Source organism: Brachyistius frenatus, unplaced genomic scaffold (assembly GCF_029030835.1).
Source record: "Brachyistius frenatus isolate BFR_SWC_R1_liver_20210118 unplaced genomic scaffold, ASM2903083v1 Contig_28, whole genome shotgun sequence".
Taxonomy (NCBI): Eukaryota; Metazoa; Chordata; class Actinopteri; family Embiotocidae; genus Brachyistius; species Brachyistius frenatus.
The window spans coordinates 4,133,073-4,155,545 of NW_027210627.1; the positions used below are offsets into that span (position 1 = coordinate 4,133,073).

The following is a 22,473-nucleotide window of genomic DNA, read 5'->3' on the forward strand; positions in this document are numbered from 1 at the left end:
GGTTTACATTAAAGGTCCCGTATTTTACACTTAATGATAAACATGAGGAAATCATTTTGGGATATTAGGCACCAAAAATAATCTGAATGTAGTTTTAATGTTCCTCTGTATAGCCTCTCTCTGGATATCTACCAAGAACAGGCTGTTTTGTGTCTGTGTCTTTAAGGTCTGATGGATGTTTTATTTTCTGAGTCACGCATGTCCAGGCCAACTACAGGTTTTCTGTGGTGCTTGTAGCTAGCGAGCTCGACGACAGTGACTGCTCTGTGTTTTCTGATGCACAAAACATTGGACATTGGGTTCTGCTGACGACAGATGAGACATGAGAGTGAGTATGTGACATCACAAATTTCCATAAGTAAAAACGGCTCATCCAAACAGCACAGTTGCTGAAGGCTGGCTGTATGTGCATTTCTCTGTTCTCAGTGTTTTGACACCTTCACAGTGTTGCTACAGCACCTAGACCTGCTTTATAATCCAAAAAGAAGTAAAGATCTGAAGTCATACGATAGGGAACCTTTAAAACTATAAAACACACCAAAAAAAAAATCATGAATTTGAAATCGTGAAAACTTTATTGTTACATGTGGTTTGGTTTTTTTTATTAGTCTTTGAAAGCGTACATATATTCCCTAAGTCATGAATTCAGTTTTTGACCCACATCAGCCAAAACCTGCTCTATATTTGATTCTACTTCATTACCTTTAGAAGTTACAAATACAATTAAGCATATAAATGCATGTTCAGACACGGGACCACTGAGCTGAGGGAGAGCAAAAACAACAGCAGGAGACAGACCTTCCACAGGTGATGACGACTGTCTGGGGAGCAGTGCGGGGTTCAGTAAAGAGCAACAGTCCATGATCTGTCTGGACAAACATGCACACACGTATAAAACCCTGCAGTGACACGTCAGTGCAGTCAACTAGGACTTCATTATCACCTGGCTCTGAAATGCACTGTTGGCCATCCAGTAACACACACACACACACACACACACACACACACACACACACACACACACACACACACACACACACACACACACACACACACACACACACACACACACACACACACACACACCTAGCCAGGGACTGGTATCCGTTAAGGGTTACTGGGCAGGATTTGTACCGCAGCTCCAGCGCCCAAAGGAGCGTGAGTGTGTGGGCTTGTGAGCATATTTGCAAGTGAGCCTGTGCACTGTGCGTGTGTGTGTGTGTGTGTGTGTGTGCCTGACATGGCCAGCCAAACTTGCCGCTGCCATCGATACTCTCAGTGCATCACACACACCTGACTGACCAGCTACAATGAGAGGATGAGAGAAATGAGAGGATTTAGAGTGACATTTGCGCCTGCATTTAAAAGAGTGCATGTCTCTGTGTTTCTGTGTGTGTGTGTGTGTGTGTGTGTGTGTGTGTGTGTGTGTGTGTGTGTGTGTGTGTGTGTGTGTGTGTGTGTGTGTGTGTGTGTGTGTGTGTGTGTGCGGGTGCCATATTTCCTTGTCAGTCTGCGAGGTCGCATGGGTCAATGAGCTGGTCTGTATGTAGTATGAACGAGCGATCAAGCATTCACTTTTGTTTCCTTGCTTCACTGCAACTGTTGTGTCAGACAGAGAAGGTTCAGTGTGTGTCAGAGCGGCAGCTTGTAACTGTAGCAGGTGAAATAAACCGAGTGGAAGTAGAGAGGGTGGGTTAAAGGGAGTGAAGACAAGGGACAGCATTCAGATCCAACATATCTCTTTGCTTGATTTTTGTCAGTCTGGAACAACCAACAGTGATGTCACCCATTGGTTTGTAAACCACTGTTATCAAGCCTCAAGTTCGGATACTGGCAAGCGCCATCTTGCTAGTTTGGAGCAGTTTGAAGTCAGAAGTCGTCATATTTGGATGAGCCGGGGAGGAGTGAGCGGTGGACCTGACTAAATCTGATTGGAAACCCGGCGACACTACGTCACGCCCACCGATAGCTGTCAATCAAACAGAAATGCCTCCAAAAACATGGCTTTTTGAGGCTTATTTTCTCACTAATGACAAGATTATTTTCAGATGGACCGCCAGAAAACTAATAAGAAGGAGGGATTTTAGCGAGCTGCCACTCGTTGGTATTGTACTTTAAGGCACTTTCCACATCTGCATCATGTTTCAGGCCTGGAGGCTACGTCTACTTTTATGCTTATGGTCTGGAAATATCTCTAAAACACCAACAAGTGTTGAGGAATATCTCTCTACACTTTTGAATTTTGCCTAACGACCTATATTTGTTATATATCAGCCTGAGAAGTTACAAAATGTTCTGAAAAAACAGTATGAGAGGCACAAACTGGGGCTTACGCAACAGTTTCCTGCTAAAATAAAGTGCTGAAATGATCAGAAAGAATCGATGCCAGAGTGAAGTATGAAGTCTGCTATAAGGAGTAGTGAGTGGGTGCTTTTACAGCTATTTCAAGCACTTTAGGGAAGATAATCTTTAAAATTTTGACTATGTACTACCTCTTTCCAAAAAGTTAGTCATCTACTATTTTCAGCACATTTAGTTTTTTTGTCAAGAGAAAAGCTAAAAGTCAGTTGAGCTGTGATATCCAGATTTTTGTCCTCTGTGAAAGGGCAAGGGAAAAGAAAGACATTGCAAATTGACAGTGACCAGAAAAAAAGGTGAAAATGAAAGGAAGGACTGACGGCAAAAGATGGGAATAAAGAGACAAATAAAGAAATGAAGAGAGCGAGTGAAGGGTTCTTTGATGAATTGCTTCGGAATGAGAGCAGAGTGCTGGAGAGACCAGTGAAAACAAACTGGACTGAAGCATTTATTTACACTCTGCTTCTCAATTAAGTCAAATAGGCCACTTTAACAAGGCTGACATTTCAACAGTGTAATGAGATCCGGAAAGCTGACGGTCCTTCTGCAGGATGTACCGTGAACGTGGGTAAGTGTGTGTAGTGTGTGTGTGTGTGTGTGTGTGTGTGTGTGTGTGTGTGTGTGTGTACGTGCGTGTTTGGATATACATCCACGTAAAGGTGTATGAGGATGCACTCTTTCCATGTCAGCTCGTTTGCTTACACACGTGTGTGTTCACAGTTCGCCGTGCAGCCGCCATCGTCCGTCCCTCGCCTCCTCTGTCTCCGCCGCTTCTCTGCGGCGGCGTTTGTCTAAACAGAACAATCTGGAAATCTTCAGCGGCCCGGCCCGGGAATGTTAACAGGCTGCATCGTAACATTACACCTACAGGAGTGTGTGGGTGTCTGCAAGTGTGAGTGAGGGAGTGAGAGAGGCTGAAAAAAAAAAAGTGAGGGAGGGAGCGATGGGAAGGTGGAGTGTGCATGCTGGTGTAATAAAAGAAAAGCAAGAGATTGGTTTGATGGAGACGGAGATGGAAAATGCAGGTTTGGTTTCCAGTGTATGTGTTGCCTGCTGAGAGGAATGCAGCACTTTGGAGTCTATAGGGAAAGTCCCTCTCTGGCGATGTTTTTAAGCAGCAAATAAACTCCTGGCTGAAGGGATGAAACTCTATCCACGCCAGGTGAAAACCATTTCTCACGCTTTTTTTGTGTGTTTAGATGTGAGGGAACACGGATTCTTCTGCGTGTATACGTGCCTGTTCATTCACACGCGTTTGTGTCTGTGTATAAATATATGCACGCCTGTTCTGTTTGTGTCTTCGAGTGTAAAATGCCTGTATGGAGGTGTCTGGATAAAAGTAGGATTCTCAGCAGGGGGATGTTTGTGAGTGTGTAGGTTGTACTGTATGTTTCATGTTGTGATGCAGCAGAACTTGTGTTAAGAAGATCCATTTAGTGTACATCAAGCTTCCATACATCGAATACTTGCTCTCATCCATGCACTAAACAAGTTTTGATGTGTGTAAAGGGAATTGTCTTATTGGTTTCTGATTTTAAAACACTATGTACTAAAGTTTTGTGCCTGTCTTGCTTAGAAATGGGAACATAAAAATAAAATATGATGACTTTTTCCTTCTCCTACCACAAAAATCCATTATTTTGAACATTTAAAAGACAAATTTATTTTAAAACATAATCGTCACCCACCAGCAGGATACAACGATTATAGCAAATCAATTGAAGGGGCATTTTTGTCTGCAATTTACAGTCAAAATGCCTTTTTTTTTTTTTTTTTTTTCCTTTCAAACATAAGTACTTTAGAAATCTGTTTGTTGTGTTTATTCCAGCAATTGTGAATGTTTCCACTTCCACAAGCCACAAGCTGACAACGTCTGCACGACTTTTCCAAAGAGGGGGAAACAGAATGCAGGAGCTATGGATAAAAACAAAAATCAAGTGTTAGAGGAGTGACTAGGGACACATGTAAGAGAAAAGACATTACGTTTTAACTGGAGAAGTTGGTGTTATCATACCTGTCAGAACTGTTTATGTTCGCCCTGTGGTCTCTTGCTCTCTGGACTCTATCTTTGCAGTGTGTGCGTCTAAATGCATGTCAAGTCTTTGTGATGAGAGTGTTTGAGAAGCCTTACAAACTCGCATAGCCACGAACTCGCACACTCAAGTACAAGTGAGTGCGTGTCCTACAGAAGACGGATGACTCTCCATTCAGGCCACAAACCGCTTCAGCTCGTCCCGCCTCAACACAGACATTTAGGAAAAGCCATCAGCAGCAACATTAGTCCATCACCAAACACACGTACACGCAGGACTTTCTAAATACACCCTGAAAAAAAAAACAATTAAGAACAATTTCTCTGTCAACTTTGGCATATTTTATTGTACTGCAAAGAAAAAAATGTCGTAAAGTTCAGGGCTCATCCTTCAGGCTCAACATTGTGTCTCCGTCTCTATAATTTGGCCAGTCATACGTTTATCACATTACAAAATTCAATGAAGTGAGTCATGAACAAATCACAATTGCTGCAGAGCTTAAAATGAAATGACAAGGAGAATAATGTCACACTTTGCTTGTTAGCTTATTTGCATTTCAGACTCGGCTCACAAAGCAGAGCTGCAATGGACGCCACACTCTGGAAAATTAATTAAGTCCCCCGTTGAATATAAAAAAAAATGTTCCTCAGTATAATCAGTCTCTTTAAATGCTTGTTGCAAATCCAGTGCCCTTAATTCTCTTGTGACCGTAGTGTGTAAAATGTCTCTTCATGGAAACGATATTCTGTAAGAGTGTATATATATATATGTGTGTGTGTGTGTGTGTAGGTGTGTGTGTGCGTGTGTGTGTTTGTGTGTGTGTGCGTTTGACGAACATTATTGAGAAACTTTCTGCAGCTCGGTTTCAAATGCTTTTGGGCACCATGGATTAGTGCCATATCAGTTTCCATGAGAAAAGGTTATGTTCACTGCCAGCGGTCTTTCATCGTAGCACGAACCACAACGTGGTCTGGCAGAGATTCAGAGGCTTTGTCACCGGTTTTACCCAAATTCACCAAAAACCCCCTTGTCACAAAGTCCTATCATACCAAAGAATTCACTCAGAGCTTACAGCTGATCCACACAGAGGCTGTCAACAAAAACAATATCGCAACCTCAAACAACACTCTGATCTCATCTCTGCAACTTGAGTGCTCTTCATCTTCAAATGTGTATTCCTCTCTTAATTACTGATCACTCTTCAAACAGAGAAACAGTTTCTCCTGATCTCTTTTCATACAAATGGATACAATAAACATGCCAAAATCTCTCTCATACAGTCCAACACTAAAACCAATAATTTGCCATTTCCCAGGAGGATTTGACCATTTCTGTGTTCTTTATCTTTTGCAGAGGATTTCAAAATTTTGAAATCACGTACCACTATGATCCAAACCAAATTTCCCAATTACTACATCGCACTGCAGATACCAACTATTTTTTTTCATACGGTAAAATTCACTGATGTAACAATGTGACTAGCCTTGTTTTGCCTTACAGCTTCAATCTTTGCTATGATTATAGTCTGGAAAAAGTCTATGAAGGTTTGTTCAGCCACTCGGAGGGGCGGACCAATCAGCAACCAGCAGTGCTAAGTGTGATGACGTTGAAGTCAAGTGTAGTAACGTCGTTCCAAAAATAGCATCAGTGGTTGAGCTGATTGAAGCGATAAAAACAATGCCAGCAAATATCAAGAAATTGAGGCCGGAGGAAGAACAATGCTCCTTGTTGACACCATTTCAGTTTCAGTTTCTTTTAATGCGAAAATCTAAAGTTGACAGGAGTTGACATTTTGATTTCTTAAGGCATGAGTGCACACTTCGCATGCTGCAAGCCTTAAAACAACACGATTCTTTAAGGTGTTTGGATCCATGAATTTGATGAGTAGCAACGACGCAAAGCTGCAAACACAGACGGAACTGAAGCTGCTAGGACGGCAGAGTTTGTGTTATTGTGTGTTTATGTTAACATCTGGTTAATTTGATCACAGTCTGTTAGAAATCAAAGTTCAATGTGGAACAAAATTGAAACAAATTCCACGAAAATCATCTTGTTGAAAATTTGGTACCGGACCATGAAATACTGTAACTATTAGACATACTCACATGGATCAATCATTTTATGGCTTTTGAGGAAACAACTACATCCTCTCAAACACCAACAAACGCACACAGAGTGGGATCAAATCAAATCAGCCAAAAATCTTAATCTTCATTCTGTTACACACTTTATCCTTTTTAACTCCTTTATCAATATTTAACTTTTCCTTTCATCCCTCACTCCCTCTCCAAATCACTTCCTGGACAACAGTTTGAGGCATTCATCATGTGACCTTAATTCAGGCTGGATGTCTAAACCACATCAGCAGCTCCTCATTTTCTGAGATGTACGCTTCAGAAAAAAAAATGAAATCTGAATGGGAGACAGATGGAGAGAAGACAGTGGGTGACATTTGGAGGGTCTTGACCTGATAAACCCCTCCCTCAGTCTCTTCCACTCTGCTGTTCCTGCTCCATCATAGCCTTCCAGGGGATAAAATGGGCTTTAGGAGAGAATCTGTCCAACACTTGTTCATGCCAGCACATGGCACTCATCGTCGTCGTGAGAAGATCAACTCATGGCACTACCGACAAACTAGTATCAAATGAACACAGCAAGAAGAGCTGGTCCGGCCATCTGGAGTATTACGAGCATTAGTGGAAGCCTGTTTCACCAAGCAGGTTTTACAAACTCTGAACCTAAACCTGAACTCTGAGAAGATGAACCTCAAGATGGCAACATCTGAGGTTATTTTGTTTCACAGCTGGTGAAACCAGCGATTTAGATCAACTTAAGAGTGCATGCTGAGTAGGTAAAACCATCTTCAACCGCAAAGCTGCCATTTTATTCTGGTGGAACTCAAAATATTATCGCGAATATAAGCACACAATGCACAGTTACCTTATTTTTTTTTTAAAGAAGTGCTGACTATGTTTGCAACTATGTGTATGTTTCAGCTATGTTCACATTATTTGAATATCATGAAGCTTGATGTGTTTTCATATGAGAAAACAGCTGAAGTCACCATTCATCAGCCGAATACCAAGACTTCCTGCATCCATTTCAAATTAAAAACGTTCCTTTAAAATGATAAACCCTCTAGTGTTTGATTTTGACCATGACTTGTTACTTTAATAGTTGAAATGGTTGCTCCCTTGTTTAAATTAAACTATGTTGTGAACATCAGCAATATATCCTGGTATCTTGTATTCACTGTATAAATCTGAAATGCAACACTTGATTTTCTGATACCAACCAATACACACTAGCCTGGTGCTTCAGACCCGAATTCCCTTTGTGAACCTATGGGTCTGGCTATGCTCCATAGGGAATCGCTTCCAGTTGTTGACTCCATATTACATTGACTTTGATTTAATTTTGAAACTAAAGAAACACTTGACTTCAACATGATCACACTCAATCACCTCGCTGATGGGTCCGCCCTTCAGAGTGGCTGTGCAAACAGTAATACCAACAGGGTTTCCAGACTACAACCTAAACAAGGAAAACTGAAGCTGTGAGCAAGACTCTGGCGGAGTCAGGCAAGATACGCACGCCAACATTCGATTTGACAAAAATCATTCTTTTGTCAGTTGCCAAACAAAAGCACAAAATGTGATCTGCTTTTACAGTGCCTACAACAATTATTCAGTTTCCTGAAATTTTTGATTTTAATGTTTATAACATTTACATCATATTGAGATTTATTGATTTAATGTGGCTTTTTTGACAATGACATTTTTTTTAAGAGAAAATAAATACATTTTTCATAAGTATTCACCCACTTTATCAGAAATCATGCAAGCAGTTTTAAAAGTCAGTCAGTCACTCCACATCAACAACCAACTTGACGCAAAGGTGATTGAAAAGCAAAAGTCAGGTGAAACTTACCACAAATAAAACCTTCAACATATTTATGATATTTGTTGCTTTCAGAATTGACATCAAATTAAATCCACGCTGATTTATTATTGCTTGTTGCATGAATTCTTCATAAAACTAATAAAAGCAGAAGAGATAAAAGATCGGTGCGTCCCATCTGCATGCAATATCCTTTTCTTGCCACTTCTCTTCATCTCTCATTCTGCTTTGAGCTTGCTGTCCTTGTGTGCCTCTCTTTTGGAAATTAGAAAAACTCCTCATCTCTTTCTCCTCTTCCCCTCAGTCTCCCTTTATTTCTCTTATAACTGTGTTTTGTTGTGATATGTTTGGGCAAAATCATTCCTCCTCATTACACACATTACATTTTTTTAAGTATTCCATCTCACAACAAAACATGACATGCATGTTAGTCTGAAATTAACTCGACAATCTGTATTCTGCTGTCAAAGAAACACGGAGTGTTTTGTATTGACTGCAAATCACTAGTTCAAAATTAGAATAGGCATACAGTATTTGTGCATGTATGTTTATAGCCCCTCTCTCTCCCCCTTTCCTCTCTCTGATTCCTTCCCTCAAGTGATTTGAACACAAATCCTCAACTACAGAGTCTATTAGGTCGGACAGGGATTGAATAAAGAGGGAGATGTATTTTGGGAAGATTATAATTGCTCATGTCATGCTGGTCCCATCCTTGTAACTGACTGTAAGATTTGGGTGTCTGTATATAGGCTGAAAGCTCCCCACGGCTGCAGGACAAAATGTGTGTGTGTGTGTGTGTGTGTGTGTGTGTGTGTGTGTGTGTGTGTGTGTGTGTGTGTGTGTGTGTGTGTGTGTGTGTGTGTGTGTGTGTGTGTTTTAAGAGACAGAGACAGAGTGGTGACCCTACCAGAAAAGCTTTAAAACCTGATTAATAATACTAATAATACTAATAATAATAATGTGAAGTACTTTTCCCCTTTCCACAGTTTTTTTCTAATCAGCTTTATAGTATGTATAATATAATACAGTCTTTAGGCTCTAGTGCTCAACACGCCACCTTTGGTCATGAAAAGCCAAACGCAGACATAGACTATCTTCTAACTGCAACACAGCTATTTGATCGGTGGAGGTTGTTGGGGTCAGTGCTCAGAGTGTAACTAAGAAGCTCAACACAAGGCCACCAAGTCCGCAAACCTCATGTGGTGTGACACAAAGGGCCATAAATTTACTTTTAAAAGGGCCATCACTAACTTCTCTTTTCAAACACACAGTTATGACTGATCTACCACACTTTGTTTAAGGAACAAGCCTACAGCAGCCTAACATTGTTTATTTCAGAAGTGTTTATGTAATACAAACATCACATTTAGTTCTAGACTCTCGGAAAAATACCACCCAAGGAGGCGTTTGTTTAATTTGGAGCTTTGGTCAGTGTTGCAACGTAAAAAAAAAAAAACGTAAAAGAAGGCCATAAAAAAAAAAAAAAAAAAAAAAAAGAAAGACATGAGATGGAGCACAATCATATTGTTTTACCTTGCAGACTTTGTTATAAGAAGAAAAAGATGAATAACATAACTTCTACTGACAGTTCTGCATCTAACAGTTTTTGGAGGGAGCACTTACGAGCAAGCTTGGCTGCCTTTTTAAAATATGAATCTCTTGTGTTTACATTTAAATAGGTGTCTGTTTAAATTACTATCCATTGCCAAACAAGGTAACACAATGTTGACTGAGGTGGTGGTCCACTGACGCATTTACAGTATCATAAAGTGATCAAGCTGGGCGTCAGTCACAAGTGGTGCACTCAGCAGTGGGTTGTTCCAAAAAGTCCTCCAACTCATACAAGCACATAGGTTGTTTGTTCCTAACTTCAAACACGACCTCGGGAGTGTTTCCTAAATTAAGTGCCGCTGGTTAGGTTTAGGAACAGAATCGTTGGTTAGGGAAATAATGTTTTTTTTGTTTGTTAAAAAGATCACTTGAAACGTGCATTACTACGTCTTTAAAGTTACGCACACCAACGGTAAATGCAGTTTTAAAAGACTCGTAGTTGGAGCAGGGATCCGAACACTGGTCTCCAACACCAAAATACGCTGTTGTATCGAATCATCCAGCCAATCTGGCTCCTCCTAACGAGGAAAAACTCACATTAAATAGGCGTTCTGGACTTTGCCACTTCTTTTTAGCACCAGATTGTTGTTATTCACACGACGACTTGAGGTCAAAAACGTAACTGTGGGTCTTAAAAAGCTGCTTCCACACAACCCACATTTCATTAGGGGAAGACAAGTTGTTCCTTCACATACTGAGAAGACGAAGATGCCGTCATACGGGGAACAATTGTTTGAATTTAGGGCAAGTGAAGTCCAAAAACACAGCTGCAATTAGCGTTTATCGGCATAGGTGTCACCGAAGAGAACAAAATAGAAATCTTTAAATCTGAAGCTACTATCACTAAAATAAGAAAACTGAGTTCATGCAGGTATTTCCTTGCACTTTGACTGATGATAGGGCAGGCGTTATTCGTTTTATCAGAGACAAGTTCTGGGGTCTTTCAAATTGTTCTTTCACAATATATTTTTGCGTACTTAATACTTTTATTATAAATTACACTATAGCCATGACACGAAACAAGCAGTCCTGTTCAGACTTGAGCCTGTTAACCGCGACCAGTTGCCTATAATCGGAAATTCAGAAGAGGAAACAAGAATGTGTGAAATAACAAAATAGATAATCACGGTTTCTAATGAATCAAATTTTATACTTTTTGTTTTAAACTGTCCATCAAGAGTCCAACAATATTGTAGGAGGGCAGTTATAATTGGGAGAACAATTTCCAGGGTAATTGTCTTCTCTCTGTCAAACATTGTAGTTAACTGGAATAACTTGACCAATCACTTTGGGAAGTTGGACATTTCTCAGTTATTTGTTTTCTGTCTGTCTATTTGAATAGTAATTATTTTAGAAAACTAAATATTGTTCACAAAAAATGAATTGATTATTAAAATAATGCCAATGCTGTCACAGCGGCTGAGTGACAGCTTCACAATTCCACACTTTCTTTCTCTAATTGAAAGTTCACATTGGATTGTGTGCTGAATTTGTTGTGTCCACAGAGTCAGACTTCACTGGAAGCTCGCAGTAAAACGTACGTTAAAGGCAAATTAAGCCAGTTTTGTATACTTAAAACAACAGGTAACGTAACACTACATTTTTAATTTAAACTTTTTTTACACTGTATAATCAGGACAGAAAGGATTAGAAGATCCACGAGTGACTAAAAAAAGGGGATGGAGGATGAAAATAGACAAGTATCATAGTGAAAACATGAGTAGTCCCTATTCGCCCAATTTTATGTGAAAAAAAGGAAACCGAGAGAAAAGCGGAGGAGTGAGGTGAGCAAAGCAATGCAATTTCCTTTTCAGAGAAAAACAACAAAACAACACCACCAACAACAACAACAACAACAACAACAACAGAGATCTCCTTTTCTCTCACCTTTCCTATTCTCTCTGCCTGTCTCGAAAGGGATGATGTATGTCATTTCCCCTTTTATCAACTTCTGACCAACTTAAGGCTGTTGCAGTGAAGGATTAGGTGTGTGCATGAAAATGTGCACAGGTGTTGGGAAATGTGTGACGATATTATGCATCGGTGTTGAGTACAAATTTTAGTTGTCACACTTCGTAGGAGTTGGAATTGAGAAATTTGGATAAAGCCACCATGCAGCTGTAGTATAAGTCATTTTCAGTGGAGACAGGTGTGTCAGAAAATAAAATTGCCAAAAGTATTTTTGTGTGTCCAGGATACTACAGTCTCCTATACTTTAGTAATTATCTAATTAACCTGCTACAAGTACAGATAACTGGAAAGATTGAACAGGTCTTGCACCTTTGGAGAAACCTTTCACTAATTTTCAAATTTAACTTAATTTGGATGCACTAAAAATAGTTTCTGGAATCCAAAACTGAGGTTTTGCTTATAATATAAGTGAGAAGAAATCTGTGTTTCATTTCAAACATTTGATCGCCCAAACTTACAATAATTGCTGCTGGACCATAATAAATCAAAACGGTAGAGGCCAGGCAGAAGCTGTTTGTTTTCCTTTGTTCTTGCAGTGTTGTCTCTGGGTTTGCATTAGCACTTAGACGCCATATGGAGCTGTGGCATACTGCTCCAGGTTATAGAGGTTAAATGGTGTTTTACTATTCTCTGAATGTGCACGCCTGAATTTTGTTTGTTTATAACTCCTGACTGCTCTTATCTGTCCTGCAAGTCGCAAGTTGAAATCACATCATGAGACAGTGCTAGCAGGCAACCGAGCACAGCAGCGCACGCACACGCACACGCACACGCACACACACACACACACACACACACACACACACACACACACACACACACACACACACACACACACACACACACACACACAGAGAGAGAAGGTCCACCCTGTGTGGCCTGTCAATGTGGATCGAGCCTGGAACACAAAGACAGGCCTGTCATCCTGGTTCTCTCAGCGGCCTAAAGGATCCAGCAAAAGAGACCGAGTGAATATGAGGACTAGCAAGATGCCTCAAGGTTACCACTGGTTGGGAGTGTGTGTTGGAGGAAAAGGGGGACGGGGGAAAGGGGAAACAGCTGCCAGTGAGTTTACCACAAGTCATTACAGTGCACAGGGGACAGAGGAAATGTAATTTTTACACACAGACACTTTAAAGGACACACTCAGGGTTCTTAATACACTGACCATGACCCCATCAGGATGTGATACACACACACACACACACACACACACACACACACACACACACACACACACACACACACACACACACACACACACACACACACACACACACACACACACACACACACACACAAAAACCAACACATTCCCCTGTTTTTCAGAAGTGGTCACTGACTTGTTCACACATTCCCACAGCTAAGGTGGTATTGAATCTACACTGTGAACAACAGCTCCTATCCTGGGTTCCATGATGAAAAAGCTGTGCGATGTCTAAGATATCTGCACAATGCTAAATACATAGTTTTATTTTATGTTGTCATCTTCATTGCGAATTACAAGAAAAACTGTCGAACAAAGAACAATCTGTTTTTTGTTTGAACTGGTCATGACCTGTTGACATATTGTACAAACTCACTTTAGCTTTTTTTTTCTTTTCAGTGTTGCAAGTAAAAAAGATTGTGGACACCTGCACAAGAATGTAACACGTATGCTAAAATATCCAGACAAGCCTGAATTATAACATCCATAGTTATTTGAACGTAACCAAAAAACAAAGTTGAAACAACCTTTAAAAAAAAAAAAAAAACTGCACTGACCTGTGTTTTAAAGCACTATTTTTCCAACAGACTCGATGTTCCAGTCTGTTGTTTCGATGGCAAATCATAATTTCCAAACAACTCCACCCAAACTTCAATATTTCCTGTATTTCCCTTAACTGCACCCAAAGTGCTGAATAGGATTATGAAATCTGATGATTTAATGGAAACTGACATTTGGCCTTGTGAATCACTTCTGCATATCAATGGTGATTTATACAGAATTGAATTGCACCACCTCTTTAAGTCAGTGATGATCTGCAGTAAACTTTAAATCCAATAAAGTTCAAGAGGGGACAAACATGAAGAGACTGCAGAATGGGTGTGTGTAAAAACGAAACAATCCCGATGTGATCTATGCTTGTCACATTTAACTCATGAGTCCACTGTTGTGGAGAAAACAAGATTGCATGTTGGGAATAATTAATGAGGATTTCTGGAGGTCTGGCAGTTCCATGGACGGCCGTCAAACACAGTGTGTACATAGGAACAATCAGAAGTCAAGGGAACAAAAAGCAGCTGCTGGGCCGCCAATAATAGCTATGACTGAACAATACCTTGCCAAGTAAACACACACACATTCACACGTCCACGAGCTGGCAATCACTCATAATAGGAAATCCTAATTACAATGGCTTACAATGCTTATTAAAACTACTAATAATAACTGCTAATAATTACAGCATGCCAAACCTCCCTGGGAAGGAAGTTGGAGCAATTACACACCCAGTCAGTCAATGACTATTTCATACAGTCACTCAACCAGTCATCCAGGCTGTTTGACAGTCTGTCAAACACACCATCAGTCAAAAGATTTTTTTTTACCAGTGCAAGGTCACCGCAAACTGCCTCCGTGCCTCAGTAGAAAACTAATTTCATCCGACCAGGCTACATTTTTCCAACTTCAACTGTCCAGTTTTGGTGATTCTGAGCTTCAGATTTCTGTTGTTGGCTGACAGGAGTGGAATCCAACGTGGTCTTCAGCTGTTGTAGCCCGTCCGCCTCAAGGTTCGACATGTTGTGATTTCTGAGAGGCTATTCAGCTCACCGCAAATGAAAAGAGTGGTTATTTGAGTTGTTGTAGCCACACTGTCAGCTTGAATGAGTAGGACTATTCTTCAGTGGGCGCTATCGTTAACAAAGCATTTCCATTCAGTCAATAGATGGTTGTTGTTTTTCACACTATTCTGAATAAACTCTAGATTCTAATGTTGAACGTAAACTTCCCCTGCTTGTAGCTAATTAAAAAAAAAACACATTTACCAAGCTCCCAGAAACAGTGGCCCCCAGGTAAATTTGCACTTCATACAGCCTGTGCAGCCGGCTCATCAAGAGAAGCAGAAACGTTTTATTTAAATATTTCAATACAATGCTAAAATCCAAACCTATCATGGAACAGACAATTAAGTGAGCCCATTTTCACTCTTTCAATCAGCTCAAAGTCAGAAGAGTTAAAAGTGTACGAGTTGTCGTTCAGTCCTGCCGTTCTTTTCGTTTTCTGCATTTCAGTGACATGTTTGATCCTGACGGTGAGAAGAGTCCGGAGGTACGCTGCAATTAATCCTTTTGACTGATTTAAGTTCTGGCACGCATTAACAAACACACCAGGATCTAAATACACATTACAATCAGAACACTGAATGTTGAAAAGACATATACACATTCACACGCACAAAAAAATACACACTTTGTAGAATCACATTGAGCCTTGGCAGTGACTCAGGAGAATTTAATTACTTCCTCTCCCTCTCCCCATTGGCCAAGAGGTCTGGGATATGCTAATTAAGCCTTGACTGATAAAACATTTCCTTGGCCTGTGTGTCTCATTACTGCTAACTTCTCTGATTGCTGCCCGAGTCCAGCGCTCACAGTGTCTAACAAATAAGAAAGCACCTTAAGGCACACAGTGTGACTAAATGCTTATTAATCCGAGGGATATGACCCAGCAGCACGATGGCATTTCGCTGGAGAAACTGGGAAAAGTTTGTGCTGCAATCAGAGTTCCTTATCTTCTTTTTCTAATTGATAATTAGTCTTACATTAATTTGGGGCCAACATCTATCTCTTATCACAAAGGTACAATTTATCAGCTGCTTAAATGATGGACTAAATTGGGTTGGCAATGTTAATGATTCACCTTGTAGGGTACAGGGGACATGAGGGAAATAATTTCTCCTGACTCATATTTAATTAACCTTAGCAGATGTGCTAGGCATGCAGTGTAACTTTAAGAGAAGCAATTCTTTTTTTTTTTTTAAACATTTTTTATTACATTTAAAGTAGGACATCATTGGCCAAACTTTTTTTTAAATGAATATTTTAATGCAAAAAAAGAGGTTATATACATAAATATAAAATGTTGGAAAACAGTAATAGAATTGTTACAACATTATAAAATGAGATTCGATTTGAATTTTTAGATGCAAGCAGTGTAATAAAAAATGCTATACTTCGAAGACAGTGAGGTTATTTAGTTGGTTCCTTCATACACTCTCTGTTAAAGGAGAACCAAGCAGACCGGAACCCTTCATTTACAAGGTTCTAGTGAGTACCTTCAACTTGTGCAACTCGTATTGTACTGCTGAAAACCATGAGTCATACAAGATGTTTGATTTGTTACCATGCTACACACAAGGTGTTGTTGTTTTTTTCTGTAAATTTTCTCACCAATTAAAAATAAAAGCTTGCTTCCACAGTTAATTAGTTTAATGTAAATTGCATATAGAAAACCAGGAAATGAATTGAAGTGTGATCCATAAGTATGCAGTGTACCTCACAGCAGCACGGCAACAATGACCAAACAAACACGATACAAAATAAATGCTTTTGAGACGTTAAATACAAGTTAACTGTCCATCAGAGGAGTAACAGAAATACATCTTCATGTAATGTCTCTCATATCAACACACCGTAGCTTAAAAAAAAAAAGCTGCGCCAGACACTGACCCAGCATTCACAGCTGAGGAGACGTCCGTCTTTGATTTTTGCTTATTTTGTCTTAAAGGAGTGCGATAGATTTTTTTTTTAGAATGACGATATAAAAATCATTCATGTGATCCCCGGGGATAATTTTCTCTGCTGCTCGATGCACACTCGTTAGTATGCTGTAATACATATGTAACTATGATTATCCAAAGCAATGAAAATGACCTTTTGGAGCTCAGTGGGCCTTTTTGTTACCATATTGAATACAACAGTTTGTTTTACCATTTCAAAAACTGTAACATTTCAATGCAAAGCTAACTTGAGCACCATTTACTAACCAACTTAACCACTGAGCATTTCCCCTGCAGCAAAAGCTTATTTGATAAGATTTGAAATAATTCGAGGTAACCACAAAGTCACTCACTGTTGTGTTATTGTAACGTTAAATGCTAGCAAACAAAGTGAGCCCCGAGCAAAGGAGTAAAATGATCTAAAGGGACTTGCATTATTTTGGTGTCTAAATCTGACCATTTAACCATCAGGTAAAACTGTACTTCATTATGGTACTTTCTGTAATATGGGGAAAGCTTGATTTGGAAGTTTGATTTCGATAGTGGTGCTGAAAATTGATAAAAGCATAAAAAGACAAATATTCATAAATTCACTACATTCAGTCAATACAAGCCCACTCCTGTAACCCTCCTCCTACTGCAGAAGAACTGCTGCAACAATTTGTATGAACTTTCATTCTTTCTCTTTCTTTTAATATCCCTCTTTCTTTCCACGTCCTGTCATCCTGTTCTTTTTTCCTTTCTTTCCTCATTTTCTTCATTTGTTTAAATTCTCATACCCCATCCTTATCCTTCCTTTATTTCCTGCCTTCCTGTCAACCTTCCTTCTCCCTTTCTTGTTCATATAAAAGTCCAGATTTGTACACGAAAACCAAGAAAAAAAATATTTTAGACCTACATCTATTTTACATTCTCCTGCATGTGTTTCAGTCTAATTATTCTGGACATTCACTTTAGTGGGATTTCACCCTCTGAAATGCAAACCACCTAATCCTGAAATGTCATTTGAAACATTTAATCGCCATTGAAATTAATACTGCTGAGCTTTGTGGAGTGAAACACAGAACTGTTATGCTAGACTCTAACTCTTAGTCACACTCAACTGATGGTTTAGTAAGTGGCTAAATGGATCCACACTGTGGTGCGGCTCTGACAACACTCTGAAGCTCTCTTCATGTTCGAGCAGGACGCAGTGATGCCTACACCATCAGGCCACAGAGAAGTCCTTCACATCCAGCAGAAGTAACACAGAGTGGGAAATGACCTCTATCACTGCTCAGTTAAATACTGAAAAAAACAAAAATACTTTTCTCTGGTTTACCTAACAGTATGGACATCTGTGAGGCTAGCAGCCTTCAGTCTGGAAATTAAACAAGACTAGTACAGACATTAGTACAAGATAGCACATTTTAGTGGGTTTGATATATTATGAAATAAACTCTTCCACCTTTATGTAGTGTTGCTTTAAAAAAAAAAAAACAACTGTCAAGTTCCCATGGCCAATATTTAAATTGTTATATCAGTTTTAAATTGAAGTTCTTTTGTGGTGTAAGTTACTCCCAGTAAAGGAGAAGGCAGTATTAAAAAGTTGTACTGGTGCAAAATTTAAATATTGTTATAATCTTGCTCACTTGTCTGTTTTTTTTTCATTTTTTTCAGGAGGTCTCAGCATCATTCATAAAATGGTTGTCTTGTTCTCAACGGACCTTCTTCCAGAATGTCAACGTTTGTTGGTTGACATGAACGTGAGACAAAATGGGGATCTCTCATAAACTGAAAAGTGGTCAAAAACTCTCCTTAGTTCTGATACGATTCCCTAAAACACAGGTTTGACAACACACATTAAGTAAAGATAAAAGTTCAATTCATGCAAATTTAGCATTCATTCAAGTTGAGGTAATTTCAAATAAGGTATCAATCCAAAGATAAATGTAATTCCAGTTCTGTTAATATGACCTGTCAATTTGAGGTCTAGTATTTCTACAACTGGTTTTAGATATTGTTATCACAATGTAATTTTAAAGCAGGGTCATTCATAAGTGCTACAAACCAACAGCCAGTTTCTGACTTGATTATATCAAGTCCTGGACTAAAAATGTGATTGAATTGGACTCTACCGAGAGAAATATTTTTTGGGATAAAAATGAAAGGTAGCATTATTAGTAGTATTACACAGAAAAATAATCAATACAGTGCTCTACTCTGCCACTTGAAAGTTTCCATAATTCACTGACAAAACTATATATGATACATCGGACTAGTCTTGAGGACAAAATCTGCACTTTCATAAAGATTGGTATAGTGGCGTTCTCCCTGTTTGGCAGATTGAGACATTGGGTCTCAAAATGAGCACTTTGTTTCACCTACTGTAAATATCACCCGAACTTCACTTGCCTTGTTGAGTTTTATTCATATCATAGTTATTTAATCATGGATGGTTATACCATTTCATAGCGCTAACAGTAAAGTTATGATGAGCTTAATAGTCATAGCAAAGAACAATATCTTTGCCACGACTAATTTGCTGCCATCCATACAGTTCTGGAACACATGATCATTTAGACTTTTTCCGTTTGCCTCTACATCTCAACACTTAAGAGGAGACTCAAAGCCCTACAGTCACCTTTTTGCAAATATAAACGGCTTCAATCCGGAGAATACTTTTGGTTATTTCATGTTGCATTAGTGGATATTTTACTTTTTGTCCTGTCGGAGCAGCAGAAGTGGAACCACCGGGAACAACATGAGAGTGTGCAGAGCTGCATGTATGCCTGTAGTGGCTTAATTTAAATGAATCCAATTACCTTTGCGGCTCAGCCTGATTCTTGAAAGAGGCGACTTAATCAGAGCAAAGTGAAAAGTTAAAAACCCTGCTAATTTTATACTCTGGGAAGACTCAAAGCAATTTAAATGACTTCAAACAACAGACATTATGCATCATTGCGGCGACCCTATAATTAACCTTCTATACCTTGCTTGTCTTTATATTGCCAAAGACTTCAAACGACGCAGACAGTGTCTGATAATGATGAGGAAATCAAATCGCCATTTTGAGGTTTCGACTCTATTTCACTGGTGTACTAAAAGTAGAAGAGCTGCACAATACGTAGCGGTTAATATTGGACCTGATTTGACTACACAGCTGCAGTCATGGCATTCTTCTGTCTTGGGTTGGTTTGGTGTTGCTGTTGCTGTCTTCCTCCCTCCCCCGTATAGCTATACCGGCCTGTACTGGGCTCCACCTGGTACCTGTAACCAATTAAACATGTGCTCAGATTTACTCAGAACAATACTGGCGTATTGAATTATTTTGAGTACTAATGTAGACTTTCATTATAAAAGGCTTTAATCAAAGAGAGGCATGCACTTGGAACTTGATTTTACATATGGGAAAATACATTATTCGGTCTAATTTTAATACTCTGTTTGTACATGATTTGTTTGTCGTATTTGGTAAATTTCAGATTTCAGAACACTCGTCTTGTGTTAAAATGGATAAACCGAGTGATTTGTAAAAAAAAAGAGTAGTATTTTAGAGCTAAAAATTTACCTGTAATTGTCGCCATTGGCCCCTACCTGTAACCTCCACCCCCAGTTCCACGTGTCATAGTGTCGTACCGCAGTCCACGAAGTGGAGGGGTAGGAGATGGGGGCACGTCCTGCCGCAAGGGCCCTCTCTGCTGGGAGCTATAGGAGCAGAAAACAGTGGGAAAACACTAGGAGATGAAAACAAGGAAAAGTCAAACATGATCAAATTATGAGAAGGAGGAAGTACAAACAGGTAGATATAGCATCACAAAACCAAGACGGGAGTTACTTTCCAACTGCTCTCTGAACTATAACATTATGCTTTATTATATGAAGCAACTTGCTCGCATTTATCTACCTTGGGTGGGGGTAGTAGCCAGGGTCGACGCCTCGAGGGTCTCCCGGCCGTGGGTAGGGTTGGCCAGGTAGGTAGCTGGAGTAAGACGGGCCCGACTGGGAGTTGGGGATGGGGTAGGACGGGGACTGGGGGTATCCCTGTTGGGCCTGGGGAGGTCCGGGGTAATGACCTGACCACGGCTGCATGGGGTAGTCAGCTGGATCCATCGGACCTCGTCTGGAAAAGAGATTGATACAATCTTGAACAAATGCATTTAACAATGGCGTTTTTCAGTTGTTAAACCAAAAAACAACAAAAAAACTGTTTTATTTAGTGTAACATGGAACATAAACAGTTATGTGTCAGTATTGGTAAAGTCACCCTTAACTAGTCAATAATAGGGCAGATGCAGCCAATGGTCAAAAAGCTTGTTGTGTGATGTTGTGTGAAGGTTGCCCGTGGCTGAACTCTTAAATTCAGCTCAGTTTATCGTACAAATATTCTGTGTGATGTCATCCAATAAATGACATCATGGCTAAGTGCAAATAAGTTCATGCATTAATCCAAAGTTCAATCTTCTGTACAACTTTGATTTGACAAACTTTGGCAACTTCTATACTGTTGTTAGTGGAAAAAAAGCGATTATCATTTGTCATCATTTGTATTCAATACTACCACGTTTTTGCCATCAAAATAAATATGATCCAGTAAAAATGTCAGTGTTTTGAAACATAATTGGCCTGCATGAAACCAGAACATAGTTGCAGCTTTAACCTACTGCTCCGCCTGAAATCACTCAACAAAACAAATAAGCAACCCTCTCCTGGCTCTTCGAACCCTTTGTTGTTTTTGTTTGACTTGTGATGTTCCTTTCGCGTATTTTAAAAAGAAACTACGAGCAAATTTGAATAGGACACCTGTTGCGAGCTTTTCTGGTGAAGCTCTCCGCTGAGGTTGAAATATTCATGAAATCCTGCTCAAAACTATCTGTGGTGGACCGAAGAGAAGACAGACGCAGCGAGAGGGACAAGCAAGACACACGGCCAACAGCTCATCCCAGCCAAAGATCACATAGCAACAGAATATAAGTGACATGTGACAGTTTTAAGTAGGCTAGGGCTCAGTTAACGCAAGCAAAGACACACACACAGCTGTGGTAATCCAGTCTAGTCCTGTTCATAGGTATCGATGTCTTGCCCAGTGGAAAGCAAGTACACATACATGTGTCGTCCGCATAGCAAACATTACAAGGTATTAGATTTTATCTCGCCGTCTTTCTGTCTCTTTCATTTGTCTACGTTTGTGTCTCATCCTCTCTTGATTCAACCCGCCTGTCTCACTTTTATTCTCCTTTCGTTTTAAAATCTGCGTTTTAACAGTGTGTCTGTGCTTGCTTGTATGTGTGCATAAATGTGACACTAAATGTGTTAAAAATAAAATAGTCCAGTACAATTTTGATATCCATATAATTTCTCAAATGTGGTTTAATATGCTTCAAAATTATGCAAACTGAAGCAGGCACTTGTGATCGGAGCAGAATCACGTTACTCTCAATAAGTGCCATAATGACACTTATCATTGATATGCATAGCTGAGTGGGAGGGGCTCCACAACCTCCAACCAATCACACAGTTGACCTGTTAGCTATTGCCTGGAAATAATGTTAATGTGCCTACAAGTATGGAGACAAACCGACTAAATCAAACAAAGATTTGTAGATAAATACTTGAACAGAGCACTCAGACGCACGCAGAGTGCTGGTGGTCTCCATGATGACGCCTGCGACTGTCAATTTGGGTGGTCAGCAGTGGAAAGTCTCTAACTAACTACATGCCCATCATATTTGGGATGTCTGCTTCTGCCCCTCCTGGCTCCATTTCCACTGGTAGCGTGTTCGTGTGTGTGTGTGTGTGTGTGTGTGTGTGTGTGTGTGTGTGTGTGTGTGCGCACACACATTACATTTCTTGATACTCTG

General features: G+C 39.8%; 1 protein-coding gene across 3 annotated transcripts in view; it reads right to left on the reverse strand.

Annotated features, from left to right (window-relative positions):
• Positions 1-18,266: 18,266 nt before the first annotated feature.
• pard3bb (par-3 family cell polarity regulator beta b) overlaps positions 18,267-22,473 on the reverse strand; it is a 198,765-nt gene continuing 194,558 nt past the window's right edge. The window contains exons 24-26 of one of the 3 annotated variants that reach the window (XM_069698895.1): positions 20,520-20,735; positions 20,210-20,320; positions 18,267-19,882 (exon numbers count right to left, since the gene is read on the reverse strand). In XM_069698895.1, coding sequence (XP_069554996.1) covers positions 19,768-19,882; positions 20,210-20,320; positions 20,520-20,735 — 442 coding nt within the window. In that variant the 3' untranslated portion in view covers positions 18,267-19,767. Of the gene's footprint in view, positions 19,883-20,183; positions 20,350-20,519; positions 20,736-22,473 lie in introns of all 3 variants that reach the window. The other 2 variants (XM_069698896.1, XM_069698897.1) reach the window with 2 other exon arrangements.